This window comes from Semicossyphus pulcher, unplaced genomic scaffold, assembly GCF_022749685.1.
Source record: "Semicossyphus pulcher isolate SPU_LCO1_2020_fin unplaced genomic scaffold, fSemPul1.0.p SCAF_11, whole genome shotgun sequence".
In the NCBI taxonomy this organism is placed as follows: domain Eukaryota; kingdom Metazoa; phylum Chordata; class Actinopteri; order Labriformes; family Labridae; genus Semicossyphus; species Semicossyphus pulcher.
Window position 1 is genome coordinate 13,759,313 of NW_027211615.1, and position 27,461 is coordinate 13,786,773.

Consider the following 27,461-nt stretch of genomic DNA (forward strand, 5'->3'; position numbering starts at 1 on the left):
CATCTATCCGTCTATCTGTCTGTTTATCTGTCTGTCTTTCCTGCGGGGTCTGCTGTGTCTGTGTTTTGCAGCGCTCCCTTGTGAATGACTGGACACCGACTGCTCCTCCGTCAGCCCCTCCCCTCTCAGTAATCCCTCCTCCCCATTGGCTCCCCTCAGGACAGCCTTCCCTGAAAGCGACCATTGGCAGCGCCACCATAAGCAGCAAACCCCTCCCCCTTGCTCTTAAAGAGCCCCCATGTCTTCAATGGAGACTCAATCCCCTCTCTGACTTCCTCAGCCTGAGTGCGCTCTCACCACCGCTGCTCTCCATCCATCCGTCTCTATCTTCTATTCTCTCTTTTTTCTCTCCATCCCTCCCCTGATCTTCTCTCCCCTTCTTTACACTCACTTCCTGTTTCCTCTCTTCATCTCTACCTCAGTGTCTTCCTCCTCTCTTCCTCTGACCACTCGTCCTCCTGAGCCTGAGTGTGCAGCACCTGTGCAGACTGGAGTTTGTCGGGCCGAGCAGAAGGTGTTTTTCTTTTACTTTTTTTTTTGTGTGTGTGTGCAGAGGAGGGAGGGGAGACAACACCCAGGAAAACACCTGAGCAACATTTCCTCAAGATATGTGGAGACTTAGGAAGTGATCTCCTCCTCCAGCTCTTCCCCAGCTGTTTGTTTATCTGTGTTTTTATTGCAACAACTGGAATGCTTAACGTGGACTGATGGATGTTTCCGAACTGTGCATCCCTGATCCTCTCTGCTACCACAACCAGTAGGTGCATCTTTTTACACATATTTTCTCTTTGTCAATTCTTCCACCTCCTAATTGTTTATTTAAGCATTTTCCTTTTTCTTTAAAAAAGTCGAGGAAAAACTCTCCTTAAATCTGATGCGTAAACTAAACTATCTGAAAAACCAGGGAGCACTCGTGTTATCTCAGCTCCACCTCCCCTCTGTGCGGGACAGCAGAGCTCAGTAGTGTTAGTGAGGCTGCAGTAGCGCAGCCCGCAGGGAGTCCAGGTCGGACCGCTGCCCTACAGCTGTGTAGCTCTGCATCAGGATCCAGGGTTTAACCTCAGCCGCAGGGAAAAGCCAGAAGCAGATTAATGCGGACGATATCCAGACGACTATCCTCTGGCAGCCGCTGGCGTCCGGCCGTGTCCCAGGGAGAGCAAACTGTGACTGTACTGTCGCCCAGCCTGAGTGAAAGTGTGTGTGTGTGTGTTGAGAGACAGATTAGAGTTTATATTAAGGGGTAGATAAATGCTTGTGTTTGGTAAAAGCGTGGATTACTTTTATGTTGTTTGTTATCTAATTAATCATGCTGAAACTAACGACAAATACGGACTTTATAATGTCAACAGTGTGTGTAAAGAAAATGCAGTTAATTCTATTTAAATAGGATTAAAAAGCTGCACACTTTGCATGTTCATATTCTCATTGATCATTGGTTCATTAGTGCAGTTTTACAGTCAGGAATAATTAAGTCCAGTCAAACCTCAAGCCGTTAGCTTTTAATTCCTACTCTCGTTGCATGCGTGGTAAGACGCTCCTCTCCTGACCAACCATGACTGGTCAGGGAGGACCCTTCACTGGGATCCTCATAATGATAAGCTGTAGATGGGATTGTAAAGGTTTAACCTGCTCAGCACTTTTTACAGGACTCTTATTGCTCTCTACGAATGACAAAGAAACTTCTGCCATGTTAAAGTGCGTTCTAATTTAGCTACATTAAAGCTTAGACTCAGGACATTTAACAGCTCATACAAGTGAAAGTAGATCGGCCTGTGTTTGTTTAGTTTAGTTTTGCTTTATTAGATGGGTTTTTATTATTAAAACGGAGACTGTAGATTTAATACACTTTAAAGGAAGTGAATGATTCATTAAAAAATTACATCTTTTTTTCGTTCATTCAAGTAAGGTTTTATTTTAGATTTGCTCAGGAAAACAAAAGGGTGTGAGATTGACATCATTAACAATTCCAACTGTTTCCACAGTGCAGTATGTAAATACTCAGGATGTACATTTATTTAATGACATGGATCAAATTTAATTCAAGAGTTAAATGTTTAACCACAAGCTTTTAGAGAATGTATCAGTAGTTTTGAGTTGTCACATATGCAGGGCTTCATTTCTTTTTAGTGTGTTTAAATTTATATCTGCTTCATGTTTAGTCTTTAAGTCTTTGACATTCAATATTGTAATTCCTGTGCAGATTGCAGAGTAGCTGGAAAAAAACCAACAACCCTGAGCTCCTCTTTTCTGCAGAATCAGCAGTTTTCTGAAAGAGTAAAAACTGCATCCATTCAATGAAAATATGTGTTTATGTTTTAAAGATGTTTGAAGCCGAATTTAAATTATAAGACAACAGCAACAATATGAGGCTATTAACCTTTGTGACTGAGGACCGGGTCTCACCGTGTATATTGTGTGTGTGTTAGTCTATGTGTGTGTGTTGTGCTTGTGGGACTGCATGATCTGCATGTATACCCTGCATATGTAGCCGTACACAAAAGCATGCATGTGGTTAGCACATGTGCGCATGCATGCATACATACATTTATACAGTATATGTGAATGTATGCATGCAGTGTGATTGTGTAATGTTTTCGTAGTTAGCTGTTTAATGCAGCACCGTTGGGTCACATTTCATAAGGCGGCACTTTTCATGACTCTCTGGCAGCACCAAAACACCCCTCAAAGTCCTGCACACAAACACATGATAAGTGACTTTTTACAGGGATCAGATCAATGCTGCATTTTCTGACGTTATTTAACACATTAAATAAAAAGTGTAGATACTATAATCTGTAGGAAGTTTGCACACACACTTAGTAGAACGCCATCAAAATGTAATACACAGTAAATGTGAATCGTTCACACAGTCCAACACCTGAAAGTATTAGCTCATCATTTGCATACAGTAAATCTGTGTATTTAGTGTCACATTAAGCAGAGAGCTTTATGTGACACTAACTAGGTCTGTCTTCAGAGACAGCTATTAATAACCTGTTGAGGACATTTGACCCCATGACCCCAGCAGCCCGAGGTGAGAGGTCCCAGCACTGTAGTGTCCAACTGTCACGCCACGGCTCTGCTGAGGAGGCAAATACAGTCGTCTACCAACAGACTCGTTCAGCTGATCGGGAGTCTGACAATATTAATATGAATGATAAATAAATATATACTCATTTATAATTTTGACCCTTTTTAAAGATAACATTAGGTGATGTTTTATGAGACAGTGTTTACTCTGCGTAAACATTTAAATATTTTAATTGTACATACATAATAATATATTCATACTTTAACTGCAGAAGAGATTTTGGTGTTTGGAAATTATGATTTGATCTTTATAAAATATCCACACGGTTACTCGTGTGTTTTTTAAACCAAATTGGAATTCAATTTAATTCAAGAACTTTATTTGTATCAGGCACAAAATATGTGCTGTGAAATGAGACATTCTGATGTTGTCAAAATCCAAATATGTTGCAGCATAAATGTGTCATAAAGCACATAAAAAAGTCTCTAAAATTAATAGATTAAAGTACTTTTCTGTCAGGTGACATCATCTGAAATTCTTGGCGAAAAAAATCATTCCCTTTGATATTTGCTCAAAAACTGTTTGCGAAGAAAATTTCTGATGGTAGAAACTCCTTTCACAGTATGCAAAGTAATATTTCTATATAAATAATATATAAATATAAAACATAAACACTGTATTTTCTATTCCTTTAAATAGCGGCATCATTTACAAGTTAAATATTTATATTCAGTCGGCTCTAATAAGTTGTCCCACCTGCTGTTCCCATAGGTGCCCTTCACAAGCAAACACACAGGAATGCATAAGCACATGCGCTCAGATGTATGCACCCTCACACACACGTTAACAGACACAATGGTAGACACATACACACACACACGTGCACGTACATACGGATGAGAGCAAAGAATCACACACTGACCTGAGGTCTAATTTTAGTGGAGCCACATCATGGAAACACCTGACTGTGTCTGTTAAGAGAAACACATCATCGTATCGTGCCGTGAATCGGCCTTTATTATTCTAGTTATGCACACGCTCACACTGTGTGTACATTTGTCAGTGTCTGTCTAAGAAAGTTATGAAAACAAAACAGTCCAACAAATGATTTATATTTGCGATATGTAAAACCTTTTATTTGATCTGTTGTTCTTGACAACGAGTGGCGCGTTAAACATGAAATCAAGAGAAATGTTTTGGGAATATGAAAATGTGAAAAATGAATGTAAATTATTTTAAAGTTAAATATTTAAACGCTGAGCCTTTATCCTGGAGTTGGTTACCCGTACGTCATTTTTCACTGGCGTTATGGTAATTTCTGCGGGATTTACGAGCCGATATTCGATATGTTACGGATAATTGTGGGTACTTTCTTGTGTGCCAGAAACTGTAAAAATTAAAGTAATGTTGTCATGAGAAGAAATGTTTTGTTCCCTGTGAAGGCCGCTGTCCTACAGTCTGTTTAATCACTCCTGTGAGTGGACAAAGTTGGCTGTTTTCAGCACACTTTCTGTTGCGTTAAATCAGCTCTCGCTGCGCTTTGAGTAACATTATCACGGTGCGATTTGGTGCCAAAATTGATGAGAATATAAAACATTGCACCAGGGTTGTAATTAATCCTTTTTTAAGTTGACAGTTTCTGATGGGAACCGCACCGAGTCCACTGACGGATGGAGGGAGCAGGTGCTGTGTTGCGTTTGTATTGTGGGGGAAAAATGCAGCTTCCTTCCAACTCCTCTTTTTTTTAACACCAGATTAGTTTTCATTTAGAAGTTCAGAAAAAACGACCGCAGATAAAAACAGTTAAAAAAAACCTGTTGTTTCCCAAGCCTTCATACTGACGCGTTTATTAATGGCTGCTGCATAAGAGGCCGGCTCTAGAGTGGAGCTGTGTGACGGCATGAAGGGAGAAATAACTTCATTACATGGCGTGACCCCCCTCTTCATATAGATGCATCCTTTAGGCGGCCTGTCAAGGACTCTGAATGCATCAGGATGTAGGTGGACGCTTCTGTGCAGCCGCTATTCAATCACAACATGAGTGTGGCGTTCACGGATGCAGGCTGCAGAGCGGACTTCTCAGAAAGAGTTTGTTTTATTGATCAAATGAAATTAACACACACACGCACACACACTGGGAGAGAGAGAGTGCGTCTAATCATGGAGTGTGGGTCAGCCGGCATGTTTAATTTAATGGGCCTCATCGTAGCTTCACGAGGTCTCACATTGTGAACTTAATTCCTCTTCACCACGTTCATTTGCATTGTGTCAATTGACCGGAGCGCTCACTGTATCAGCTTGAGTCGCACTTGAAATTCAGCCCATGCCCTAATACCATTAGGCAAATGCAAAGTTGTGTCATTTACACATTTGGAGGAGAGAGAAAAAAGAGGGGAGAGAGAGGGAGAGAGAGGGAGAGATGGAGAGAAAAGCCAATTTGCGGCGGACAAGACTGGCTGGTGATTATCAGTGGATGTTATTACTGTGGAGGAGCAGACGTTTGAAGGTTATGTTTCTGGGCAGTAATTGAAATGCAAAATAACATTAGGATCGATGGCCATCTCTGTTTATTTATGAAATCAATATCGTAACTGTCCCTCATGAGTCCCCCTCTGATTCCCAATGACGGCTTAAGTCTCCGCTCGTTTATTCTTTCTCCTTCTCCTTCTGCTTCTTCTTCTGCTGTCTCCTTTTAAAAGGCAGTTAGGGGTGTGTTTGACTTTGCAGGGAGAGCAATTTCCTGGAGGTGCAGGACGTGTATGTAGATGGGGGGGTGATACTCCAGGTAAGGAGACATCATCCATGTGGGAAATCTATGCAATCGCTCCTCGTGGCAGTGACATTGAAGAGGCCATATGCTGGAAGTTTGCTGTCTACGAGCGTGTGTGTGTGTGTAAGAGAGACAGCAGAAACACACACACAAACGTTGTACTGGTACTTTAGGAGTGGTAACTTTAAAGATTTTGTAATGAAGTAAAAAACGATATGGTACAGAAGTTCTCAAACATGAACATGAACATGAGTCTGCAGTAAACGTAAAGTCTTCTTACTTATTGTCAGAGGTTTCAGCCCTGTCACATGGCCTTCTTCAGCTGTGGACCTCGATCAGGTAGTAAAGTGAGAGTTTACTTTATACATTAACTCAGAATTAAACCTCAAAATTTAAGACAATCGACAATTATTCAGAAAGTTTAATCAACTAATTTAATCATCTTAATTTTGAAATTATATTTCTTATATCTTGTATCTTTTTGACTGCTGTTTTTGGCTAAATGAGACTTATGAAGAAGTCAGCTTGGTGTCTGCGAGCTTGTGATGGCGATTTCACTATCCTCCGACAATTTATCGATCATTTTATTTAGAAAGATATTAACAAATAATCTGCAGGCCTAAACTTTATTTTGAAGGAGGAAAATATGTCCTGCAGCCAGAGGAAACATAAAATGCACACATACCGGAACATAGATTAGAGAAAGCATAATAGAATGCAAAAAACACACAATATAAATGTGTAAGAAATTTGCCGGAAACCTACCGCACAGAACAATTATAACAGTTATTTAATAATAACAGGAAAAACATATTTAAAGAGCGTTTACCTCAGTGCCCAACACCAAGGTTAATATGAGACTCTGAGTCTGTTTAAAAGCAGACTGATTGAGTGGAACTGATCCACAATAAACAGGCAAAGACACTGATTAGTTGAGCTAAGAGACTTAGTGACACAACTGTTATTAATAGGTAGCAACTGAAATTGAATATATTAACATGTAACTCTGAGAGGCAGTGATTTAGGCGTTCACACTTACAGCCAAACTTAATGAAGACGTGCACAGCCTGCAGACTTGAACAAAAATGTCTGTTGCCATCCTGAAAAAAAAGAAATCACCTTTTAAAGTTCTTCAAAAAAAAAACCCATTTTGACTCATTTCTGTGTCTAAAAACAGTTAGTCACCGCAGGGCATGAATCACACATTTACATCTTAAGGCACACATTCTGTGCTGACCTTCATCTGTGCCCACGCTGTGTCACGCGCGTGTTGTTGTTACTACTTAACACCCGGGCGACACGCGCTACCCCATTTTCCCGCTCGCGTGACCATTCATTTTCCCAGACACCCCGGCTGCGGACTCGCAGTGTAATCTATGTGTCAGGCAGGACGGGGCACTCCGTTTAAAGCTGATAGAGTTTGCCCCAAACAAGGACGGCCTATCATAGAAAGATTAATGAACTAATTTCATGCATGGCTCCTTGCCTCTGTCCTTCTGCGCTTCCGTGTTCGGCTGTGTGTTCAGCACGGTGATTTACGCCGCGTTCCCTGCTACAAGCTTAACCCCGAGCTCCACAATAATATTTCCCCTCGGTGGGAAAATACATAGTAAAATATGGAGAACGGGATATTTAACCCTTCATCTGTGGGACAGCCTGAGGTTATTGTAGGTGACTGCTTATTTTTTCTTTTTTGACTGCTGGTGAAAATTTATGGCGCAGAATTTTGGAGGCTGCAGACATATTTTATGGTTTAGAGAAGAGGTGGATGGATTCAGGATTTATGTAGGGAAGCAGGGGATCTGCAACTCTGCCAGCATTAGGAGGCATGCCAAAACACACACACACACACACACACACACAGACACGCATGCACACACAAACATTTCAGATTTTAAGCAGCTCTGGTGGGACGTTTTCACACCCATCACACTTTGGCTCCAAAATAAAAGTATTTTAAATCAAAAAAAGAGCAGTTTTCACTGATATGAGCAGCGTGTCAGGCTCTGAGGACAGCTCTCGAGTCGTGCCCTCGCACTCTTTCTCTCAGTGTGCTTGAACAGACTGAAACCTGTGCGTCTGCTGCTCCGAGGCGTCCATTGTGGGGCCGTCTGGGCCTCTAAGAACAGCCGAGCGGAGACGGCAGGTGACCTTCACGTCTGTCTGATGAGTCTTGCTTGTCTGCTCCGTTTGTACCATTTTTCTGCGCGGCGGAGCAAACACTACCCCATTAGATATGAGGTGCAACGTGCGTGTTTGAGTGTGTGTGTGTGTGTGTGTGTGTGTGTGTGTGTGTGTGTGTTGCCAAGGGAGCGGGGCGGGTTGAGGAGAGTCAGGCTGCGCTTGGAAAACTCTCTTTATAATAAGAGGAGGGGGCGAAATTATGAAACTATGAAGCTATTTCTGTCGGCGCGAATTGGCGTCTCGTGCCATTATTTCATTTCGACAGATTTGAAAGGACCCATTAGAAATTTCCATTAAAGCTAACAAAAAACATCTCCCCTGCGTTACCGTGTGCTAAGTGTGGAATGAACTACTTTTTACATATGCCACAACGTACTATCCCACAGGGAATCCCGCTATCTGGCTGCGGTGATGTATTAACTGTTAGCACGCCGCTCCCTCCAATTCCCTCAGATGGGAGAAAATACACCCTCCAATTGACTGCATGTGCGCGCTGATTGCTAACAAGATTTAACGTGAGCCCTGTGAATCTTTTATAAACCACACTGTATTATAACATAATGCTGTATCGCTCCATCTCGCACTATGTTAACAGTCCCGCCTGATTAAAAATGCATAAGGAATGTCTGGGACCCGTAAGAGGAGGGTTTATTTTTTCATCTGGAACAGGAAGGAAGCAAAAGGATCAATAGATCTGATCTGCACCCAGGGGTGGAGGCCATCTCCTCCTCCTCCTCCTCCTCCTCCTCCTCCTCGCTGCACCCCTACCCGTTAGCAGTTAAAAGGGAGGTTTCATGTTGTCAGGGCCTGATGACTTCATGGCTTTATTTAAACACTTATGCAAAGAGGCAACAGGGGGAAAATAGGGTCCTAACCACAGCACCAAATTTGAAAACAGGGGCCGTCCCGGGTAACTGGTTAGCTTTAGCTTCCTGTTAGTGTCAGACATTCTTCACATGGCTTTCCACTGTTCTCACCCCCGAACGCACAAACATGGAGGGAAGAAGTTGTGTAATTTCAACTCTGACAGACAGAAGCAGAAGTGCTACACACAGAGACGGGCCTCATTTCATGCTGTTTGAGAGGGTTTTATTGAAGCTACTGCTTCTGTCCAACAACACACAGAGGCATGAGGAGTTATTGTCCAAGAATAGCAGCTGGAGACGCTGTTATTTAATGCTTCAGGTTCACAGCCAATGTGGACTTATAGGACAACAATATTAGCTGTGACTTTTCATGGCAAATAAAGCACTTTGTTTTCTTTTTAAGGTCAATTTTTTGGATTTTTAGCACCACGTGCAGCGACGCAAAAAGTCGACCATGTAACTTTAGTTTTTCACCACATTTAGTGATTGAAAACGTTCCGCTTGTGCCTAAAAATCGTGTCATTTCCAGTCAAATCAAATTAGTTTTTTCTTAAGGCATAAATTGTCCTCAAAAGTCTTCACCTTTATCTGCAACGTACGATTCCCTCTATCCTTACACCCCCAATTTGGACAGCTCCCAAATAGGCCTTTAATGGGAAAAAAAGGATGAAACTTAAGGACGAGTGACAGAGGAGGAATCCCTCTTAAAGCACATAAATTAATAAAGTGTATTCAGAAGTACAAAAGTAACATGTTCCTGTATTTTATTGTAAAATGTGTGATGAGGGAACTTAATCCCAGGTCAGCACCTCTTCCTCAACCTCTCTCAAACCTCTCACTTCAGTCCGGCGTAACCCGGCACCGTCCTTTGGCAAACTAACCGGGACTATTGATTGGGTCATGTATTACCCATGATGCTCCATATGCTGAGTGTAACACCTCTCTGTGTCCATTAACAGCCTCCTGAAGTTTCATTCATTCATTTACTCCTGGCAGCCGACCAATTGTGGGCATTGTTTGCGAGATGTATGGGGCATCTGTTGACATGCTCGTTAGTTACCATTTTGCCGGAGAGAAAGAAGCCGCTGTAGTATATCACTTGGCATTCCAACACATAAATGGTCGCGTCTGTAACGTAATCTATCAAACTCGGATGGACTGGAGCGCTCCATCACAGCTGATGAATCTCTCGCACAGTGATCAGGCGATGATGGAGGAAAGCAACGATCGGTACGTCTTGTCAGGCTTCAGACGAGTCGGGATGATTTCCTTGATACTGCAGTTTTCTGATGTTAATTTACTCTCATGCAGGGTTCTTTATGTCTCGGCTGTCTAGGAAATCTGTGCTTATTTGCATGTGAGGTAAACCGGCCTCTCTGTTGTTTCAGATTCACCTCAGAACCTGACTCCAGCTCTCTTCCCTGTGTCTCTTTTTCCAGGTTGCTAAACAGAATGCCCTCAGAGGACCGACACTTATCCTCCAGCTGTGGTTCTTACGTCAAAACCGAGCCCTCCAGTCCGTCCTCCTCGCTCGTCGACACCGGCAGCCACCACAGTCCCAGCGGCAACTCAGACGCCAGCGGCGGCTACATTAACGGCGGCAGACACTCGCATGCCCTGGACTCCCCGCCAATGTTCAACCCGGGCATGCTGGGAGGCGGCGCGGCCTGCCTACGCCGCTACGAGGAGTGCTCCGGAGGTGTGCCGGACGACTCGCCGATCAAGTGCGAGTACATGCTCAACGCCATTCCCAAGAGGCTTTGCCTGGTGTGCGGCGACATCGCTTCAGGGTACCACTACGGGGTGGCGTCCTGTGAGGCCTGCAAAGCCTTCTTCAAGAGGACGATACAAGGTACATCCTGCTTCCTCGTACAACTTCCCCTGCTCACCTGAGCTCCAGTGTCTCTCAGTTAAACCTGAGAATAACTAAAGTGTGTGTTATTTCTCAGGAGGTTGAATTCTCTGTGTTTCCTCTTTAATCCAGCTGTAACTTTTTCTTCACAATGATTCTAAATTCTCTTTATTAGCTTTTCAATAACAGTTCGCCAGGAGAGCATATTGACCTGATGAGGAATCCATTCTCATGTGATCCAAGTGTTCCTCCGTGCTGATACCAAACCCTCTGCTCTTACATACACTACTATGTGCTAGTGATTATTGGAGTCTGCAGCAGGCATTAAGGCCCAGACTGTAAATCTGCTCTGGATTGTGATTTTTTGGTGCGTCTGCATGTGAATCGTAAGTCTGGCATGGACTCTGCCATGTGTGGCAGCTGTTACAGAATAATCACTTGGACAGAGATAACATGGTGCAAACAGAAATGCAGACTTTTTAATGTCAGCTGTGGGATCTGTGCGTGTAGACAGGGAGTCAGACAGCAGGTCAGAGAGGCCACACTCAGGCAGAGTCTGAACCCTTCAGAATAACTTAAGCAATATAAACATCTTATTCATTCCTTATTTATAATGGTAGTTTGTGAAACCATAATTATGAATTACTGCCAACGTAATAAAGAATGTAGCTGATTAATAAACACGCTCATTAATTAATCTAGTCTTCAGGGCAAAGCTCTCTAACGCTCTCTGTAGGCACGTTTAGTGTTAAATTGAAGGCCAACAGGTGTTTTCTTGAATATACGTCAACACAAAAAAGGTTCCTTTTAATCAGTGTTGATTTTGTTAACGAAAATTAGAAGGAAAAAAGTTTGTCAACAACCTTTTATCCATGACGAAGACGAGACGTTGACGAGCTGAAATGAAATCTTAGATGATAAAAACACACGAGACAAAACGGGACTAAAATGTGCTCACGTCATTTGGCGCCTCTTGCGCACAAAAAGGAGCGATCACCGGCTGTCAGCTTCAGTCAGACTGTTTACACGAGAAGCCATGATGATTATATAAGACGTTTTTATTGTAAAAACCAACACATGCTGCAAATAAAGCAGGAGAGGAATGTGCTGTATGCTGCTGTAGCTGCTTTGTTCTGTGGCTTTACATGCGCAACGTTACGTTCCAGAAGCTTCCATATACACACATAACCTCAGCTGAGGATCTATATTAGAACATAGTCAGGAAACAATTAATGTGAAAGGACTCTACAGCAGATTGAACCTGTATCAGGCTGATTGAATTAGCTTAAAGAGAAAACTCAAAGTAAGGACTTTTTATTGACTGAAGCTGAACTAAAATGAGTTTTGTCGAATAAAAGTAGACTAAAGCTATAAAGGTTAAAAATGAATAAAATGTGACTTAAACTAAGAAGCATTTTTCGTCCTAAGACAAAGACAGCTGCCAAAACTAACACGGCTTTTAAATACATCTAACGGTAAGTTGAAGAAGAAGGTAACATTCAAACTAAATGTTAGCTGAGTTAGCTGAAAGGCTAGTTTTCATTGGTAGTCCCTTTTGCCAGATGTTGTTATTGGCATCCTAAACAAGCCAAAACAATTCAAAAGGCACAAGAGTTAAAACATCTCCGAAATATTTCATTTCTTTATACACTTAGAAATGAGTCTTTCAAAACTTGCCGCAGCCAGTGTTTGAAGGGAGTGCTTCAACATGTTGAGCTAAAAACAAAAGACTATTTTTTAAATGATGCACCATGTATCAGGGAAGAGTCGCACGTCCCGGTCACAGTGTTTAAAAATACAAATACGTGTTTCAACCTCGATTTCAGCTACTGTTTCTTTGTTTCACTGAGGCTGCATGTGTCTGAATGTGACCAGAAACACAGTGACAGACTGTAAATAGTGTTCACGTGTGGGTTTGTGTTGTCTCGCACAGATCCCCCCTCTTCTTCTCCTTCGTGGAGGACAGGCCCATAATGAACCTAATCTGTCCGTCGCTCGTCCTGAGCCGCGGGAGCTTCAGTCAATAACAATCAGTGTTGGGTGACTGTAATTAAGAGGCAGGCATTTCATTGGGAGAAAGTCGAGAGAGGAGGAGGAGGAGGAGAGGAGGTGTGGATCTGTTCTTTGCCCCCGGGCCCCTCAAACCCACACCCAAGAAGGAGGGGGAGATGGGGGGGCCCAATTAGAGGCTCAGGCACGTGTTATCGGGGGCAATAACAGAGGAAGGAGAGAGAGAGCGATGAAGAGGAGTCCTCCAAATAAAAGGCAGAGGGACAGGGGGACAGGGGACGTGGTCACTCACTGAAAGGAGAATTCTCTTTAATGGAATGGTAATCAGGGAGGGGGGTCCCGGCCTCGCTAAAGGAGGAGGACAAGGAGAGGTCCGGCCTGAGTGGAGACGAGCGCGCGGATAATAGCATGGCATAACAATATATCAAAATTTAGAGGGAAAATAAGAGAGGTTAAGGAAGGATATGAGAGTGGTTGAAACGTCCTTTGAGGAATAAAGGTGGACACAGGAGCTGATTAACTAAGAGGGGACGCCGGCAGCGAGCTTTTAGAGGCAGGCAATTTAAGACTACTGTGGACCCCTGATGCAACCTCACATACACACACACACACACATACACAGGTTATTTTTTAATCCATTCAGGTAGAAAATGTTTCCTTTAATAATCATAGAGATAATGAAATGATCTAAACCGTTTAAAAACTTTGTATTATAACATTTTTTTTTGCATCAAATGTTTAGAATAAAAATATGATTAAAATTGTGAATTAGGAGGAAAAAACTCTGAAGAAGTGCTGCACAAAAGCAGATGCGTAGAAGATATCGGTGTATTTTTTTCTGTTCCATTGTAACATTTAATGTCACTATATGCTAACTGGACTCTTACATGGGGCGATTCAGTGGTAGAGTCGGTCGTCTTTCAATCGGAACGTCGGTGGTTCGATCCCCAGCTCCCTCGGCTACATGTCGAAGTGTCCTTGGGCAAGACACTGAACCCCAAATTGCTCCCGGTGGCATAGCCAACGGGTATGAATGTGATATCTGATTGACAGTTGGGCACTTTACGTAGCAGCCTCTGCCATCGCTGTGTGAATGGGTGAATGTGACATGTAGTGTAAAAGCAGCTTTGAGTGGTCGCAAAGACTAGAAAAGCGCTGAATAAGTACAGTCCATTTACCATTTACATGTATTATAGTATAGTGTATAGTGTATGATGATAGTTAAAGCGCACTAAATTGTAAATAGGTAATGATTTAGCCTTAATATTAATGTGCACTACTTCCCTACGATGTGATCACAGCTACAAACAGCTGACAACAGATGTTGATCAGACAGACGATATTAAAATCAAAAACAAATGAGGCATAAAATCTTTGAAAAACTTTACAAAATGATTCATACATGAGTCACCAGTCACCAGTCAAACTTTGAATATGAAATGCCTCTTTAAATATAACCGTACAGAGAAAAGGACAAACTTTATTACACGTTTTTATGGTTTTCCAACATCTCTTGTGTAAATTTCCTCTGTGCAATGCATTGTGGGACATGAGTGTGCATCAACAGTAACCCCAATGTTTAAATTTAGTCACTTTTCCTGCATCAACACTGATCAACAAAAATTAGAAACAATACTGTTAAAGTTAAATAAGATAAGACAGAACTTTATTAGTCCCGAAGTAAACGATGCCAGATAGCTTCAAAAATAGCTTCAAAAATACAGCACAAATTAGAGAAATACAAAAAACTAAAATGTGAAAATTTAATGTTAATGCAGAAGAGACAATGTCTAAAAGAAAAACAATATTACAATATAATCTACAAACGTAGGCAGGAAGTTATGGTGGCAGTTAAATTGACAGTTATAAGTGGAAGAAGGAACGAATCCATTGAAATGTTGTGTTATAACAGTGTAATATGACACTCTATAGTCTATAGTGCATGCTGTAAATATTCCTTTGTAGTACAGAGCCACTACACTCCACACTCCATGTGTCTCCACAGCTGCACTGTCCTGTATTACCCCCTCAGTTAAAAGACTTCACCAGCCGCAGCCTCTGTGCCAACATCCTGGCACGGAGCCGCCGGGCCCCTCGCCGCGCATGTGACCCTGCTGCTCCGTCCATGCCAGGGATCCTGACAAATGTTGGCACCTTCTCCTCGACCAACAGGGGGATTGTTTGTGTGTGTTTGTTGGGGTCGGAACTGCAACGGACACCTGGTTTGCTGTTTTTAGGTACCATTAGTGCATCAGTGGACTTATGGGACTTTGTTTAAACATTCAATCACAGGTTGGACACTTGAGGAAGAGAGTTTCGATTCTTAGAATCAAATCCCGAAAAGCGATCCTGAAAGAATTGTTAACTGGAACCTGGTGGGAAAAACAGGCAGATCTTAAATTCAATAAGTCTGCATTTCTGTCTTTTTTTGGAGCCGAGTGATTAAATTGCATAGAAATGTTTCCAAAGCGAGGAAACAGCCGTCCAGACAGACTTGAATAATACACCCAGCTTTGCTACATGATACGTGCGCCTCAGATCTGCACGTCTAACAGCAGCTCTTGGTCTTTCATGGAGAACATTATGCAGAGCGCCCGCCTGTGCGTCCGTCTCTTAACCCTCGTGTTGTTGAGGGAGGGCAGATTTCCCATCATCCTCTAGGTGAAGAAGGATGGGCTGCACGGGGTCGTGGTGGAGAGGACGCGCTGCATTAATGAAGCTAATTTATCTGTGAATCAGAGAGGGGGGTGGGACTCAGGGCGGGGAGGTGCTTTTTACACGTCCCATCAAAACGCCACTAAACCCTCCTCTCCTTCAGGGTGTCACACGGGGTCACCTTGGGACAGGTGTGTGCGTTTGTGTGTGTCTTTCTGTGCGTGTTGTTTACATTTGTGTTTTGTTTTTAAAGCAATAACTCAAAATTTAATTCCTCATAATTGCTGATGTGCACCTTTTTCTGCTCACAGAATTAAAGGAAACATGTTTTGATCTCGTGCAGGGAACATCGAGTACAGCTGTCCGGCCACCAACGAATGTGAGATCACCAAGAGGAGACGCAAGTCGTGCCAGGCGTGCCGCTTCATGAAGTGTCTTAAAGTCGGCATGTTGAAAGAAGGTGAGTACTGTAGAATCTTGTCGCCTTTTTCAGCTTCAAATATCATTTTAAAATGTATAGTGCTGAACAGTCAAAGAGATGATTCTTGCAGCAACAGAAAAGTGATCGTCAGGTATCAAGTATCGCGCAAAATCGCAAAAAATGTCTTCTTACTGCTTCTCAAAAGTGGAGTATTTGGAGAACTTGGATGCATTTTTTCCACTATTTTGTGACGTTTTCTAATTTAATTAATCTATAATTGAAATACGCGTCGGCTCCAGCCTTGGTGAGTTTTTAAAATGGGCTGTTAGGTGTAGGAGAGACATAACTGTTACTCTTACTCTCACCCTCGTGTCGTTTATTATAATCTGAAGAATTAAACGTCTTCTGTATCGCAACAAAAAACATGATCAGGAAAATTCAAAAGCATTGTTCAAACCTGAAAGACGCAGTTAAATTTCATTAGCAAGGGGCGCTGCTTTAGCTCAGTGGGTAGAGCAGGCGCCTCATGTACAGAGGCTACAGTCCTCGGAGATCTGATCGCACGCTCGACTCCCAATCTGTCGATCATTTGGTGCATGTCATCCCCCACTCTCTCCTCCCCACACTTCCTGTCTCTCTTCAGCTGTCCTATAAATAAAGGAAAAAGCCAAAAAAATAATAATCTTAAAAAGAAAAAGAAAATTATTTCCTAGCTGTGACAAAACGTGTTGTTCTTAGCTCATGTAAAGTTCATTAATACCAGGTTTAAAAGGCAGCAAATAAAGGCACAATGATTTAGGTGATACTACATACTGGAGCGAGCACATAGAGGGTTTAGAAGTAAATATCAACATTTCAAACACAGACACTTGTAAAAATCTAATACAGTGTAAGTCATACGGGGTCTACAGTGTTGAGGAATGGTCAGTGATCAGATATAAAACCCGTCCGTGGCCTTTGGGAGACTCCACTGACATCACCCACCAGCCTTACTCACCTCTCCTCACACCGCCGAGGCCTCTCAGCGGGCGGAAAAAGCTGCTGAGTTGAATGTTCCTACAGAGGCTGAGTGTAAGTGTAACAGGACTCTTGAAAAGCACAGGCTGTTCCCCCGAGACCCCCCTCTCCCTCGGGCTCTGGGTGTCTCTCTCCTTTCTCTCTCTCTCTCTCTCTCTGTCTGTCTGTCTGCCTTCCCCTCTCCTGCCTGCCGTATTGATCCACTAAATGCTTTCCGAACATCCCACCTCACTTCCTGCATGTGTTGTTTCTCCTCGGCTGAGATCCCTGTGGGAGCGCAGAGGGAAAATCTAGCCGATAGATTTTTCTTCTTCTTTTTTTTTTTACTCCCAGGAAAGAGGGTTTTTGTTTGTTTGTTTTTTTGCATTTGTTTGTTCAGCTAGAAGAAGTATTCCACACTCATGCACCGAGTCTAGCTCTTAGTTATGCTTTTGTAGAAAATGATATAATACCTGGTGCTGAACTCGGACAGAATAACATGCGACAAGACCTTAAACAGGCTTTGTGACATGAAGAAGAGACCCTCAATTTAAGGAAATCTCTGACCGGGACACCAAGTATATTAAATATATATGTTTTTAGGAGAGCTTTAGGAGATTTAGGAAAAAAAAGACACTTTAAAACACGTATTCTGATGTTAAAATCCATTATATTACCATCAAAGATGCCCTTACTGTGACACAGGAAGTACTAGTTTTTTTGGACAAGTACTTTGGCAGCCCTCTTAACACAGAGGCAAATAAAGTAGTGTCCTGTTATAACAAAGCACAAGTTGTGCATTTACAATTACAGCAGAACAAGCAGCAAACCAAAAGGAGAAAATAAAATTGTTTGCATTTTTAAATAATAGATTATTCGGGAAATAGAGCAAACGGAGAGCAGAAAAAACAAAACAAAAAAACAATGGCGACCACCATGATACCGGGGTGTGTGAGTGTGATACACCACAAATAGATAACATCCTGTCAAGCACATGGGGTAAATGGGGCAGTTCACTGCCACTGGGATGTCGACCATTTGTCGAGAAGCGGTTTCCAGATTTTAAGAAAGACATTTTCTTTTATGACTCACATTACCAAGCTCCCTCAGCCATTGGTGGAATGTGGGGCTAGACTCAGACTTCCATTGCTGCAGGATGAGGGAGGAGAGTGCAGAGAGAGAGATGTGATTATCCATGTCCGAGTTCACACGAGGCCCAAACATGGCGAGAAAAGGGTCTGGTGTTATTGTTTTACTATAAGCCTTTGATATGTAGTCGAACAACCTGAATTAACTTCACATTAACTGATATTTGATATATAAAAAGTTTTATTTTATTAATAATTTGATGCAAACAAGTTCAAGCAAGGGATAAAATGTGTCATTTACTTGTTGAATTCTTCTCTCTTGACTTGTATTTACCATCGACAATGAGTTTTAAAAGAGAGAAACGTGAGGCAAAGATACTGAGTGGATGTGAAGCACAATGCTGAACGTCCTTTAAACGCCTCAACAATCCCAAGTGTCGCACAACTACTTAGAAATCATAGAACTCCAGAACTTGCCTTACAAAAACCTCATTTTTAACTTCTCTTCAGTGTCAAAGTTATACGGTGGTAGTTGTCTGCTCACCCATGGGTGCATCGTAAAAAGGAGCTGCTAATAGCTAATTCGGCATACTTTTAATGGTGCCAACTTGCAAAATCTTCACTAAAGAGGGCTCAAGTTGTAGGCCACATGTAACTGACATTATGCTTCTGTCTCCCAGCTGTTGCTGCAAAAGTTGGGTGCATGATTCTCTCCAAATAGAAGCAATATAATGCATTTTTATTTGACATGTTGTTCTGTAAAATGTATATGTATTGACTGGATTTGTTCACCCCTGCTTTAGATGCAACATACCATCACTCAGTGTAGACTTACAAACAGCAGCATCATAGCTGTGTCTGCATACTCAGACTTATTCAGTCGGACTTTATATAAGCTTTAATGGCATTAACTCCCCTTTACAATGGTTCTTACCCAGTTTAGAGACATATAAGAGCAGGTTAATTTCTGCAGTTCAGCCTCCTACAGTCCACACTGATTATATGATATGTAGACTTATACTTAAAACCCACTTAGGGACACTACACTCATAAATGTCCTAAAATAAAACGTCGCTCATACTGTTTTGTTTTGATCTGCGAGCATCAAACACATCTGATAATAGACGCCGGCAGCAGTTAACAACAATCTGTGCTGCTCACACGAGATTGTATGTCAGGCTGTTGGTTCGCTTCCACTAATACAGCCTCCTCTTATACTGACGTGGCTGTGTTTGTCCATCTCAGAAGGAAGGGTCAGCCATTGTATTGCCATTACAACACTATTTATACACTCTTGATGTCTTCATCCCGGCACACATATCTCACACCGCGGCTTTGACTCGCAGCCAGAAAAAACAACAGAAATAAAGCTGGAACTATTAGCGCTTGCTTAAAAGAAAAACGGCGGGGTATTGTCTGTGAGGGGCCGAGTTAAGCCATCGATGTGGACAGTCAGTGTGTGTGTGTGTGCATGTGTGAGGGGGAATTTGACGCCGTATCCTCCGCCGCCTGCTGCTCCTGAGACGCAGCATCACAGCCGCCGCGACGTGTGGCTCAGTGGGTGATTCTCTGAAAGTAATGGCATTCAATTAAAGGGAAAAAGGACATTCAGTGGTGGCACGGAGCCCATGTGATCATGGAATCAGTGGGACAGCGGCTCGCCCTACTTCATGTAATGAGATCAGCGTATAACAAGTGGCCGAGGGCTGGTCATGGAAAAGGAATAATCACATGGTGTAATATGGATGCAGGTGTCACGCAGAGGAAATCTCACCTTGAGATGTGCATTACGTTGCACATTCGGTCACCTCATTTTCTCAATCTTTTTACTCTGCAGCTTTTATTGTACAAAAATGTTGAGTTATTTGCTCATTATTTGTTCCACAACATCCTCAAGTTTTTCCACGGTACTGCGCGGCAGCATCAGAAGATCTTGAGAGATCTTATACGGTCGTTCTAAAAGTGTTTAATATTTCCACCAGGACCCTCTAAGCTCGGCTCTAAGCATGCCATCCTGAATTATAAAGCGCCAGCTGCCACAGTTATAGAGCGGCTCCATTGGTGGGCAGGGAAACCCTCCTCCCTGTAACACCTGCCGCTAATCAGCTGACTCCAGCTCTGCAGCCTCGTGTGGTGGCTTCAGGTGTGTTTGGAGTCCTGTGTAGCTCCTAGTAACTCCTATCTTTTAGTTATTTGCTCAACACAGTTTAGCTAAGAGTCAGGGGTGAAAAATAAGTCAGTGAATGAGCTTAAATTGCTCAATTTATCCCAAAGTAATGCATTGTTTGAGGCCTGCTTGATGGTTTGTGAGTTTAAAGGGCCAGTTCACCGATTTTCAACCTCAGTCCTATCATGCTATTATGGCAGAAAAAAATGCAATTTAACTCTGTGCCTTTGGAGGACGCTATGCGCTTCTCCAATGGGCCCTGGAAAACCTCCGCCAGACTATGTAAAACGCGTCATCTGGTGGAGGCCAGGGAGCTTGCTAAACTACACTTCCTCAATCTAAGACGCCCGCCTCCGATGTCATGTCTCATTCAAAATCGTCAGGTTTGAAATGTAGACTGCAGACCTGAAGATTATTCAGACGATCCACCGGTATATTCTCGTCGTATTTTGGATTCTGTACCGCTCTGAGCCATTGCCTGCAGCGTTCGATGTCCTTGACTGGAAAACGGTAGTATTTCACTCCAGCGTCTCTTAATGGGCCGTTCCTTTCAGAGGGAGGAGCGCAATGCACTCTGGGCGTTGTAGGAATGTAGAATGTGCGAAACCACGAGCTGTTTGTACGACGTTCTCCACAGCTATGGCGCCAATTTCAAATATTATTGCTTCAATCGATTACAGAGAACACCAGCTTTGACTGACAGTGGCTTTTACCAGGGGTGAATTGCTCCTTTAATAGAAGTGACCAGTTTTTGTGAAATGAAAAAAAAGACATTTTTGTATCTTGCATCTTAGAGGAAAATCAAAGAGCCTAATGGGAAAAACATTGCAGATGACTTCCTCCCAGATCCGGCCTCACACCTGTGCCGAAGCAGAGCTCCTGGATGAGCAGTGTGGAAGGTAGCGGCTGAGGAAGAGCAGCCCTCGCTCAGTGACCCCTTAAATGTCCAGCTGAGGCTGATGAAAGGTCACAGGTCCAGTGGAAAAACTCTTGTAATTACAACTCGCGGAAGGTATGGTGTCAGGCGCTACTGCCAGGAGTCAGTGCCCGCGGCTAATAGCAGCGCTAATAACCCCGTAGCCTTACTGTATGGTGTTAAATGGTGCAAGAATTCTCTAGAATGAATTAGCATTATCTGACTGTGTGGTTTGAGCGTCTGTTGTTATTTTCTCCTGACGATGGAGCTTTTATTTGAAGCTTATTTTAATTTAGTGCTGTAGACAAACACATTAGCATGTTAGCAAATGAGCATGTTTAAAAAAATATGTCCTATTGAAACGGGAGGATACAAACTCTGCAGGCCTATAGAGTTTCTTTCATGAATGAACATCCTGAGGATTCTCTTCAGTCAGAGCTCGCCGGTTTCAGTGAGTCAGTGTTGTATTCAGTGGTCGTGGGGATTTTTTGCCCCTGACGCTGTTATGTGGTGGATAAATACAAGCTGCCAGACTATTTTGGCAACCTACACCGCTGTCTCGCCCTCGCCCGACCACAGATAGGGATCAGCAGTCTTTCCTGCGCGAACGTGGCTACCGGGGTAACATTACAGCCTTATTTTCCTCCGGCCACATACACAAAAGATTAGTAAAGCCATATCCAATATCACAGACTGTCAGGTCCCTTTCCAATCAATAGGCGTGGATCAGAAAGCGATCCATACACTAAGATTACAGCATCATAATAAAGATAGAGTCTGCCTTTAAAGTCCCATTTGAGCAGTGTGTACCTGTGTTGCTCTACATGTGTGTCTTCAAGGGAGTCAAACTGTAAGACAGAGCGACCTCCGACCCCCGGCCGCAGGGTTTATTCTTGTAGCACAAACATGTCTCTCTGACAGCACATGTACGCGGCCTTGTTTGCTTTTTAGGGTGTCAGAGTATGTGGCAGACTGCAGCTGAGAGTCAGCGCCCACCCAGCGGCTCTGCACCCGCCTGTCCTCACTGTCTGGCAGGTGATAGATCAGACACGGAGGCTAACACGTGTTCCTCTGAAGAAGGGGATTTAGCCAAGTGCTGGCCTCTTTACAGCACACACAACACGCATTCATGTATAAGGGACATGGAGTCGGATCTTGAGGTGCATGTGCCCCCTCTTTTTTCTAACAACAAACCGAACACCGTTGGGATCCTGAGTTGACCCCGCGTCTCCAGCCGTGCAGATGTTTTTGATCGCGGTGCATTTGCGGTCAGCGTGGCTCTCTAATGCACAGTAATACCCCTCGTGGACACGCCGGCTCAAGAGTTATGAAAAGAGTTAAACATGATAAAGAGAGCGATGCCAGCGTGCACAGTTGGAGAACAACTCCAGCTTTGTCTTGTCAGCCCATCGGGGGTTAGAGCAGGTGGGACGCCATCCACATCCACCACCACCCCTCCTCTCTCTCTGCGGCCCACCCAGACTCTGTACAATCAAACAAAAGCTGTCCGATGCCTTTAGCTCTCTGCACACTCGGCCTTCAGATGTAACTCTGGAAACTCTGCGGGCCTGTAAAGGGTGGGCGTCTGTGTAGGAGGAGGGGGCTCGAGCTGCATCCCTCTGATTTTTCCCAGCTAAAATAGGGAGCTCCTAATCTCCCTTTGGCAGCGTCCGCAGGCCGGCCAATTCTGACACATTCTCTAGAAAGAAGCGCCTCTGACAGGTGAGGCGCTGGAAATAGTTGCGTAAGATACGTTCACACTCACATGCACATGTTCTGTGTAGTAGCACACACACTTGATGCACGATGAATGAGACACATGGCGAGAGATTGTACACTGTAATGAATGGATGAATCTCACATAGGTTAACTTTTTGACTTTTAATTGAGTTTTAATTAAAAATCTTTAGCAATATTTTCTGCTTACACTTCATGATGTTAAGGTTTGTTTTTGCAACTCGTTACATCCTATATTCTAAACCAAAATTAATATGGACTCAAATAAAGGTCAAAAAGATTTTGAGTTTGTAAAATAATGTTGACAAATAATTTCATAGCCTGCAGTTGTATTTCATGTTATGTGTGCATTTAAAAAAAAATATGCGCACACACATATTTAAATTTGTGAATCACACATTCAATTTTGTGACTTTGTAATTACATTTTGCAGGTGTTGAAATATTTTGTGCTCATACATAAGATTTGCAAATGTGTAAAAAGTTTGTTTTTGTTGCTGTAGAAACTTAGAAACACACATTTTTGAGTTACAGACACACAAATTTCCTATTTTCATGTGTGAACCTGAAGTTACAAGCTACAAGCGGTGAGTTGCAAGCTTGAATCTTGACCCTTTCTTTACGCCTCAGCTAACCAGCCAATCAGCTCGCCTCCACGTTGTCCACTGACCGTCCAGTCGGAGGAAGCTAAACCGATTCTGGGGTTGCGCTCCTGGTGGCCGGTTTATTATTGACGGGAGAGAGCGAGGAACACGAGGCAGTGAATTCATTAATTGTCAGACTTTGCTGGAGCGGAGTGTCTTTGTTGTTCGTGTTCCACTGACTGCTGCGCAAAAAAAACTTCATAAACTCTCCTCGTCGAGAGATAGCTTTGCTAAAGTAACTGTAGCCTATCTGAGCCATAAATGAACACATGGTTTGTATTTTATAAGGTGAGTATTTTTAGACTCAACATTTGAATCATAAAAATAAAAGGATGAATAATTTACCCTGCAGATTCTTGTACACACAGTGTGGAGAGGGCACATTTTGACCTTAGCTGGGATTTTATTTTGAAATTTACAAAAAAGTAATTATAGTCAACAGAATTAATAAGATGTGACAAATTTGTTGACAAACAAAATTTTGGCACATTTTCAATTATACCTAAAATCCTGGCAACAAAATGACAGATGACTTTTAATTTTTCTTTTGTGATGCCAACATCAAAGGAGGTTGATTTTTTAGAAATGAATCTGGATCCAAATTAAGAAAAAAATTATACAAACATATAAAAGGATAAAATGAAAAAAGCATGACACACACACACAGTGACCGCCGCACGAACACACAAACAGCCGCTTCCATCAGTAACGCACTTTAAGGTTGCAGCAGTCAATAAAGATATTGAATGTGAAAGGGAAGCCGGGGTCAGGTGGCCGTAAAGATTGCTCCTATGCAAACATGCCTCATCGTCTTTCCACACACACACACACACACACACACGCACATATAGGACAGTCAGACAGTATCTCTGTGTCTCAGGACGTCTCGCTCACAGTCAGCATTAGTTATGAGTATACTGCACTGTACGGTATGATCTTACCCCCTCCCACTCTTTCACATCCATATTTTGGCTGCCACACTTTATGACCATAAAAACGGATCTAGATGCTTTAAAGATGATCTGCGCACCCGCCCGGCTCTCTCACCGCCCAGGCTCAAGCTCTCCTCTGGACCTGATTGTCCTGCAGCGCGCAGGCCGCTGCGGTTTCGGGCCTGAGGTGTGGAATGTGCTGCTGACGATGACACAAACCCTCCCTCCCTCCATCCCTCCGCAGCGCTCCACAAGGGGCCTCGTCCAGCTGTCTTGTTGTGGTCAGATTCTCAGTACTGTGCCGAATCACATGGGGAGGAGATAATCCTGCACTGGCGGGGACAGGCAGGGCTGTCAGGGAGGAGACGAACACCCGATGCTGAAAGGGAGAGAAAGAGAGACGGAGGGAAAAGTGAGAGAAAACTGATACATTCGTCCAAAAAACAGCAGCTTGTTCCGTCTTATTCCCCTCCTGTTCTCGAACATTATCCAACCCTCTCTCCCCCCTCTCTCCCTCTCTGTCATTCTCTCTTCCATCCTGCTTTGAGTCTCTCCGGTTTGCAGCACTGCTAAGCTGTAAACTGAAACTGGTTAGCGCTGAGCTCTTAATTCTTGTCAGCGTCTATTAATTATGGGCCAGTTGGATGTTCCAGTTCAAACAGCCCCCGCCGGTCTTGGAATTCTAACTCCGGCTGTTTGGTCACTTGTCGCCCGTCGCAGCCACATGACCCTGCAGCCCGCGGCGGGGAACACAGTGTCTGAGCTTGTGTGTGTGAGTGTGCACGCATGTGCGGATAGCGGGGACAAAACAAGCAACAATTGTCTGTTAGTCTGACAAATCCATTGTGCATACATTTAGGTTACACACCTGCTTAATATGTTTTCCTATTGTTGCGTGAGCTCTTACTAACTGCATATATCTGCATTAGGCCTGTGTGTGTCATTAAATATAGAGAAGCTATAGACTGTTTAATATGTGGAGTACACAGCTCGTTTCCTGCAGCACTATTTATAAATTAAATTCACCTTAACCAGGAGTAATGGTAGGAAACAGCACCACAGCTCCATCTTTGGCAAACGCACTTCCTCGCTGCCTAACTGACTAATTAAAACTGCATCCACATGTGTTCAAAGAACAAGAAGTCTATTTGCGAGCCTTATTGATTACTTTAAGGCGTACAAATGGAAAGCTGTGTTAGGAGAGGGGCTCTCGATTTAGCTTCAATCTGCCAGGCATAAAATGATCTCACTGTGTTTGCTGGGAAGAATGAGCTCCCTCTGGGCACGCTGGGTAATTAGGTTAGTGGATAGTCGGTGTCAGGAAATTGAAAGACCATCCTAATCGGATTCTTTTGTTTCCAGGGGAATCAAAGGAATTTATACGAGTCACTGGGAAATCTCACACGACTCAATTCCACTTGACCATGTAAAATCTGTTTGCTCTCGCTCGGTGCTCAAACAACTTTTAATACGAGAGTGTAAATCCGGCACGCGACGGCGCGTCCGAGGCAGCCCGTGTCCTCTGAGATGGCTTTCAGGATAATCCCAGATATGTCCGTTTGTATACTAACTAGATACTTACAGTCCTGCATCTGTAACAAGGACGTATTGAACAGGCCCTCTGTTACATAAAAGGTCAAAAATAAAGCAGGCGATTTATGCATTTGCAATTACTTGTACAGGATTAAATGGCTTTTATTTCAAAGACTTTCTAGTCCAGTTAGGAATAACTGAAATAATAAACCAGAAAAAAAGGTGGGGGCGAAGTTATGTGTCAGACTGAAGAAATGAAAAACCTTAGTTTGAAGGATTTATGACTCAGCAAAATGTATGTTATCGTTAGCGCAGGTGTTTGCTTATATTTAATTGAATATCGATCCAATGATTCAGAATTAGTTAAGATAAAACTCAACAAGCAAAAAACATGAAGCTGTAAATGTTTCTATTTTTCACTTCTTTATATCGAGGATGGTTGAGAACACTTTACGGAGAAATGGCTGTGCAGTTACTGACAACATAGACCCACCTGGCGTTGACATGTGGTTTTCGTGATCGGATCACAAGTGGACAGCCCTTAAGTAAAAGTGTGAACACACCCAGGACGGATTGAGGACATACGGAGGTGGTCTGGGACGCATTTCTGGCAGTGTGTACGCACATGGGCCACATTAAGCACCGCCCCTTCTCCACGTATCCACGGCAACGATCACGTGGGGATCACTCGCCTTTCATCCCTGGCTGATTTAACATTTCTCTGCTGCGTCAGTTAAAAATTTCATTTTTATTTATTTCTCAAGCATGTGTAAATCGTAGTCAATGCATTTGAGCAAAGTGTGCACGGAAACACAGACAGATCGTGTCTGTGTGTGTGTGTGTTTTTCATGCTCTGCCTCTGACTCAACAGAGTCAATATACAACATGTCTTCATATCCTTTCCTTCTCTATATCCATGTTTTTTTCGCCCAACAAAATGCATCTTAATAAATACTCCATTTATCCACTTTATCCTCCATTGATACATGTGTGATGTTTGCTGCAGGTGTGCGTCTGGACCGGGTGAGAGGGGGGCGACAGAAGTACAAGCGGAGGTTGGACGCAGAGAACGGCGGCTACCTCGGCCTCTCCATCCCCCCGCCTGCCAAAAAGCCACGTGAGTCACTCCGCTTGTTATTTAAAGGACAATCTTCCAACTTACAATTTTTATTTTATTGTTGTGATTTTTGTGTCCCAGTATAATCCAGCCTGCTTTTTTATTATGCTTCTAAAACACCTTCCTCTCGCTCTCCATCCCCGCATCCTTTCAGTGACGAAGATCGTTTCCCATCTGTTGGTGGTGGAGCCGGAGAAGATCTACGCCATGCCTGACCCCAGCATGCCCGACGGAGACATCAAGGCCCTGACCACGCTGTGCGACCTGGCAGACCGCGAGCTGGTGGTCATCATCGGCTGGGCGAAACATATCCCAGGTACAGAGCCATGACGGATGAATGAGTATGACGTCTGAGGACATATTTATGTTTTTGTTTTGTTTTTTCACTCACACTTAAAATAAACTAGATTATATAAAAACAGAGCTTGGATTATCTGATCGGTTGTTTTGATTAATGAAATTAAAAGACGAACTTGTTTCTCATGCTTTAATTTGCTGATCCAAACACAGTATGAGAAGTAGTTCACTGACTGTTGCACACAC

At 43.1% G+C, this 27,461-nt stretch overlaps 1 protein-coding gene across 4 annotated transcripts in view; it reads left to right on the top strand.

Moving 5' to 3' along the window:
• Window positions 1-574: 574 nt before the first annotated feature.
• esrrgb (estrogen-related receptor gamma b) overlaps window positions 575-27,461 on the top strand; it is a 39,236-nt gene continuing 12,349 nt past the window's right edge. The window contains exons 1-7 of one of the 4 annotated variants that reach the window (XM_069686012.1): window positions 575-757; window positions 1,082-1,122; window positions 1,532-1,559; window positions 10,291-10,703; window positions 15,712-15,837; window positions 26,808-26,918; window positions 27,073-27,234. In XM_069686012.1, coding sequence (XP_069542113.1) covers window positions 708-757; window positions 1,082-1,122; window positions 1,532-1,559; window positions 10,291-10,703; window positions 15,712-15,837; window positions 26,808-26,918; window positions 27,073-27,234 — 931 coding nt within the window. In that variant the 5' untranslated portion in view covers window positions 575-707. Of the gene's footprint in view, window positions 758-1,081; window positions 1,123-1,531; window positions 1,560-10,290; window positions 10,704-15,711; window positions 15,838-19,118; window positions 19,127-26,807; window positions 26,919-27,072; window positions 27,235-27,461 lie in introns of all 4 variants that reach the window. The other 3 variants (XM_069685996.1, XM_069686020.1, XM_069686004.1) reach the window with 3 other exon arrangements.